The sequence below is a fragment of the Dendrobium catenatum genome, unplaced genomic scaffold, assembly GCF_001605985.2.
Source record: "Dendrobium catenatum unplaced genomic scaffold, ASM160598v2 fragScaff_scaffold_627, whole genome shotgun sequence".
Classification (NCBI taxonomy): domain Eukaryota; kingdom Viridiplantae; phylum Streptophyta; class Magnoliopsida; order Asparagales; family Orchidaceae; genus Dendrobium; species Dendrobium catenatum.
In genome coordinates, this window is record NW_021319089.1 from 206,483 (window position 1) to 212,983 (window position 6,501).

Sequence of the window (6,501 nt, forward strand, 5' to 3'; positions counted from 1 at the left end):
TCTATAGTTTCACGACCATCTATTGCCCGTGTCTTGGTGAAGCTTGATATAACTCAATCCTATCCTAATTAAGTCTGGTTAGGCTCTAAAAATTTAGAGTATGTGTAGGGGGTTGTGTTAGATGAATTTCACCCCTTTTGTGCATCTTATAAGTCTATTGGTCATGTTCCGGGTAAATGTCATCCTGGCTCAGCTATTCTCCCTAATGCTACTCTTAACCTGAGCTCTAATTTAGTCCCCTCTTTTATTGAAAATGTTGTTGTCCCTTCTGTGAAGGTGCCTGAGGTGCTGGGTTTGGGTTGTGACGTTAGTATTCTTGAGGAGCCTCCTCTTCATGAACTTGGGTCTCAGGTGCCGACTTCTCCTAATCCTTTTCCTGTTAATTCGTTGAACAATGTAGTTTCTGTATGTTAATGAGATTTGTGCCGCTGGGTCTACTGTGAAGGTTTTTGAGGATATTGTGGCTAGGGTCTTACCTTATTTTTAGGACCCTCGGACTTGTGCTAATGTTGATGGTCTTTTGGGTTGTGCGGTTAATTCTTGTCATGTTTTGTCTATGGTGGATGATGTGTCTGCACCGTGCTTTTTTATTGGTAATCTGGTGCCTTGTGTGCCTGTGGAGGATTTTGGTGAGTCTTGCATCTCTAATAAATTTTCCCCTGAGTCGCGGATGCCTTGCTCTTCGGTTAATTTTAGTGGGGATAGATTGGTTACACCTTCGGGTGTGCTGAGTGAGGGATCTGCTAGTGATATTGTTCCTACTTTTATTTCTACGGTTACGCCAACTATAACTGGTCATTTTGTTGAGGTCCTTATTAATTTAGTTTCACTTAAGGCGTTGGTTACTCATGTGGGTGCCAATTTGGGTGAGAATGTTAGAATGCAACTTGATTGGCTTCAATGCTCATCCAATTCATCTTCGGAGGCTAGTGGGGATAATGAACCTGGGGTTGATTTTCCCTTATAGAATGATCATCATGTTGTTTCTTTTTCCTCTCGTGGGAGGGATAAACGTGGGTGAAAATAATTTGTTGGTCGGTGATGCTCTTCTCGGTTGTCTTTGCTGCTTCTCGATGGTGGTTGGTTTTGCATTGGTTGGCTTTTGGTTGTTCCCGATTCATTGGAGCTTCGATTTAAATTTTTTGTTGACCGTTTAGTTTGCTGGGCAATGATGTAGTTGGGGCTCACTACTCCGTAACTATGACTCATGGCAACCTTTGGTGGTGGTTTCTTGCTCGGTTGGGTTGGCTTCTTGGTGTGTTATTGTTCTCTGAACCAAATTGGGTTGTCCGTGCCTAGCTTCAGTGTAGTTGGAAGCCTCGACCAATTAGTGAGCCCATTGGGTTGTAACTCCCTTGTATTTTCTGTTAAATACTGTGATGCTCTCCCTTACCTGTAATTTTAAAAAAAAATGTAATATTTAGCTTAAAAAATATAAAAAAAACCGTTTTGAGCAGCAAAGAATTTTATTTAATTTTATTTTATTTATTGCATTTTGACACAAAATGCAATCATTAATTATATATTTTTATGGCTTTTAAATTTATTTTGTATGGCGTTCCTTTTCCTAAGTTCTAGGAACGCGGAACCTTTATAAATTTCAACCTTATTTTTGCCGGAGCTTTTTCGTTTGGGTCATAGCATGTAAATTGGCCTTACCCGGCGTTGAACTTAAACTCCTTATTATAATTTTTTTCTTTTTTTTTTTTCTTATTTATTTTTTTTTTATTTGGCTTTGCTCCCCTAAGATTTATGGGGTTATAAATAATCATGGAATTTGGTTTGTACGATCGTCCCTTGCAGAAGTAACTAAAACGAGGTAACGATGAATCCAACTATGCTTGTTGCTATTCTAATGATTCCTTTTTTCTTTATACTACTAGCAAGAAGGAAGGTCATCTCACAAAAGGAAGCTCTCTTACCTTCACCTCCGAAACTTCCTTTCATAGGTAATCTCCACCAACTTGGCTCGATTCCCCATCGCTCGCTCTACAAGCTTTCAAAGCAGCATGGACCTTTAATGCTTCTTCATCTTGGTACTGTTCGAACTCTAGTAGTCTCATGCCCCAAAATTGTTGAAGAGGTTATTAGAAACAATGATCTCGTATTTGCAACTCGTCCCATGAGCAAGCTATTGGATGCTATGTCCAACAACAAGAATGACATAGCCTTCGCTCAATATGGAGAAAGTTGGAGACAAATGAAAAAACTTGCCAGAACCCACCTTCTTAGCTCACAAAAAGTGAAGTCCATGAGCTCCGATCGAGCAGAGGAGGTGTCACTTTTGCTTGAAAAAGTTGCTGATGCAACTTCTAGGGGTAATGGAGTTATATGCCTCACAGAGATATTGAATTCTTACGTAACCAACGTGATCGCTAGAGTGGTTTTAGGATCCTGGGTAACTAGAGAGAAAAAGACACTTTTGTCTAAGCTATCACACGATTCTTCAACATTATTTTATGAAGTTTTCTTTGAGGATTTTTCCCCAAATTTAAAATGGCTAGATGTGTTAAGGGGATCAGATAGAAAGCTCGAGAATTACAAGAAGAATTGGGATACTCTTTTTGAGGAAATTATTAAGAACCATGGTCACGAGTCAAAGGAGGAAAACGGTAAGAACAACACTTACTTCATGGGTACGTTGCTTGATTTGCAGCATGATTCGAACTTGGGGTTTGTCCTCACAAATGATCAAATCAGAGGTCTTACAATGGTAATTACCTCAAGAGTTTTTTTGCCAATACTTCAATTGTAAAATATACGTTCCTAGTATATATCAACTCATATAATAAATCTTTCATTGTTTAACAATTTTAAATCATCAATTTTTATTGTATTCTAATTTTTATTTCATTGGATTCTAGCTTCCGGCCAATTGCATTAAATTCATGATAATGTTACAAAGTAATATTATTTTTTTAGATCAAACTACTATCTAAATTCTATTGAACCAAAAAAAAAAAAAATCTCTTAACATGCTTTATTTGAAGTAGAATATGATTATTGCTGGAATAGACACAACATCCGCAACTCTGGATTGGTGCATGGCAGAACTTATTCGAAATCCTGAAGTGATGAAGAAGGTAAATGATGAACTACGAAAAGTAGCTCATGGAGAAGACATGATTAGTGAGGAACTATTGGGCCAACTGAGCTACTTGAAGATTTTTATAAAAGAAGTCATTCGGCTGCATCCACCAGCTCCATTATTGCTTCCTCGAGAGTCATTGCAAGAATGTCAAATACAAGGCTATAATATTCCTAAGAATACTAGACTGGTCATCAACGCATGGGCTTTTGGGAGAGATGAATCTTATTGGGAAGCACCAGAACAGTTCAAGCCAGAGAGATTCTTTGATTATGCTGTAGACTACAAGGGTAAAGATTTTTACTTCATTCCATTTGGTGTTGGTCGAAGGATTTGCCCGGGAATGGATTTTTCAATGGCTATTATTGAGATTGCTCTGGCAAATCTTCTTCATCGCTTTGATTGGAGTCTGCCTAATGGCATCACTATTGATGATATGGACATGGATGAAGGCGGCGAAGTAATTTCCTTTAGGAAACAAAAGTTGGAGTTGGTGCCAACAGCTAGTAAGGTTAATTAAAGCTACGTAATGTGATTTTAAATAAGATGCTATGATCATCTCATGCATTTGAGAACATCATTCTATGTAATAAATTTGTGTACTAAATGTTTGGAATTGCTAATAATAACATATTCCTATTATGTAACATCTTATGCTCAATAGTCTACCTATCTTTATACAGGAAAATAAAATAAGGAATTAACAAAATATAGCTTAATAAAAGAAGTGGAGAAAAAAATAACCTGTTCAGTGTTGCATTATATAAGGCCACCACCTCAATATATTACAAGTGGGTCATTTATTATATTCTCAATCAATGTGTTTGTGTGCATGTTTGTTTAACCAACATAATCATACACATAAAAGAAAATTCAATAAAAGAAAAAATAATAATTTTGACAACCTCATTTTACTTTCTAACTTCTTCTTAATCTTTTATGCCCTTCACGTTTGAAATTATGGGTTCAATTAGCTCCTCTTTCTTATTTGTTCGCTTGTGTGGTAGCTGTTTCTTTTGACCTAAATTGTTAGTCAAAGCATCTACACAGTTAACTGAAAGTTATATTAGCATAAATAATAATATTTATAATTAACAAAATCCTAGTATACACACCAGGTTCAACACTAGTTTAACACATCCTTCCCATGTTGCTCAGACAACTTGTAATCCTCCACCAGTCATGAAGGACTTGAGCTAACAAAACCATAACTTTCATAAACTTCACCTCTAGCTAATCCAATTCTCCATCATTTTATTTTAGTGGAGTTTAAGGTATTTCCAATTGATCTATATGATGGAACTTTTGATCATTGCAAGCATATTAATCACTATGGGACCATAATGCATATTCAATAAGCTTATGATATTACCCTATACCAATTCTTCCTCACCATACTCAATGTCCAAGCACATACTTGGTTTTATTTTCTCTTGCAATATTACTTACAAATATGCCATACTTGCTAGACTTTTCATTGAATAATGAATTGCTAACCAAGGAATCCCCTCACTTTTTTTTTGTGATTAGCCAAAATATAGGAATACCCTAAACGAATACTTTCAAAGGTTCTCTTATAAATTAAACAAAATCATGGGTGTAAATCTAGATGTACTAGAGTTATGTTTATTGTAGGTCATTTGTGATGCCCCAAAATTTAAATTGGAAATAATTTTATCTTTTATATGTTATATTTTAACAAGAATTATCTAATTTCTTTTACTAAAATAAATACCAGTGGACAAATCGATAGATCAAAACATCAATGTACATTTATAATCACTATAAAAAAATCATGTATAATAGCCAAAAGTCATACCAATTCAATAAATTATCTTCCCAGTTCTGATTACAAAAGAATATCTAAAAAAAAAAACTAAAACCAGAGGTAGGGGTGTAAACGCATTGGATCTATCATGAGTTATAGAAAACTTAAGCTAGATTTGTCACTCAATTCAAGAATGTGAAATTGAGCTCGAGCTTAAGTAAAGCCTAGAGAATGAGCTTAAACTCGACTCGAGCGTTGGTTCTCAGGCTCGAGAGCTGAACTCGACTCGAGCGTTCGTTCTTAGGCTTGAGAGCTGAACTCGACTCGAGCGTTCGTTCTCAGGCTCGAGAGCTGAGCTTGACAAATGTCACAATGGGATTTTTGCTTCACTTAATGAAGTTATGGACCATGTGTTGTACAGTTTTATAGATGGAGATCAAAGAACAAGAAGTGTTCAAATTTTTTTCTAAAAAAACTGTCAACGATTATATATATATATATATAATTTAAGGGAAACCCACTGAGGGTCCTACGCTTTGATATAATTCAAAATTACAAGTCTTTAAGGGGACATTCAACTCACTAATGCTCGAAAGAGCTAAAAAATATAAAGTAAACAAAAAACCTAAGAGCCAATTTTCCCCAACTAAAGAATTTATAAAATGGACTAGATACAATCTAAAGCGACGCCGAAACAACGTCAACAAAAGAAAGAGACTATAATAAGCATTCAGACTAGTCTTTCTACAAAAATGAAGCTTGAAAGCCAAAAATAACATGCAAAGAAATAAAGAGACAATACCAAAAAAAGAAACTACAAAGTAACAAACCAAGTTAGTTGAAACTAAAGATAAAAGAGAAAGAAACTTATAACCCATACGAGTGTTAAAGTTCTGTCAAGGGTCCCAAGTAGTACTAATCTAGATATAGCTATCAAAATTAACACCAACAATCAAAGATGATTTCATGATAGAAAATGATAAGCAATAATTTTGGTAATAAAAAAACAGCTATCAGAAAAGTAGAGATTACCAACCACAAATACAAATGCCATGAAGTAATTGCTCAGCATAAGATTAAAAACCCTAGAAAATAACCCACAGCACGCTGCAGCTATATTCAAAATATGAAAAAGAAAAAAAACCTCTGAATAAACAAACACCCCAAAAAGCCAAGGAAATACCACACCAGATTAAACAGACGGCCCATGAAGAACAACCCGAGGAGAAAAGTCACACAGCAACCAGATCCAACAGCAAAACGATCAACCATATCTAATGTAAGGTAAACCAATTTTATCCAGTTTAACCAACCCCTTTAAATAAACCCATTAGTTCTGCAAAAATAACTTTACACAGATATAAAGGGCTCGCAAAAGCCACAATTACTTCACCAAAACTATCACGAATAATACCCCCCATTCCCGCAAGAGCCATCCAAACAGAACCATAAGTATTAGAGAAGGAGGCAAAGGTTTTAACCATCTGACAAACCTTTCATTTCTAACCAAATTCTCAGCATATATAGGGATACCTAGTTTAACACCCAAACCTTCACAATTCTTGAAATTCTTACTCGAAATAAGTTTAACAGCAAACAGTTGAAGAAGTTTGTTATTAACACTAGAAATAATACTCTTGGCAAC

General features: G+C 35.6%; 1 protein-coding gene across 1 annotated transcript; it reads left to right on the forward strand.

Moving 5' to 3' along the window:
• The first annotated feature begins 1,815 nt into the window (after window positions 1-1,815).
• LOC114579771 (cytochrome P450 71A1-like) lies at window positions 1,816-3,629 on the forward strand. The gene is made up of 2 exons (XM_028695360.1): window positions 1,816-2,713; window positions 2,994-3,629. Exons 1-2 carry the CDS (start codon window positions 1,826-1,828, stop codon window positions 3,606-3,608), a joined length of 1,503 nt encoding a protein of 500 aa, XP_028551193.1. The 5' UTR covers window positions 1,816-1,825; the 3' UTR covers window positions 3,609-3,629.
• Window positions 3,630-6,501: the final 2,872 nt, after the last annotated feature.

Bases quoted from the DNA above. Each gene is read 5' to 3' on its own strand.
- LOC114579771 (XM_028695360.1), top strand. From the start codon at position 1,826: ATGAATCCAACTATGCTTGTTGCTATTCTAATGATTCCTTTTTTCTTT. The intron at 2,714-2,993 runs GTAATTACCTCA...TATTTGAAGTAG, and splicing joins AAATCAGAGGTCTTACAATG to AATATGATTATTGCTGGAAT.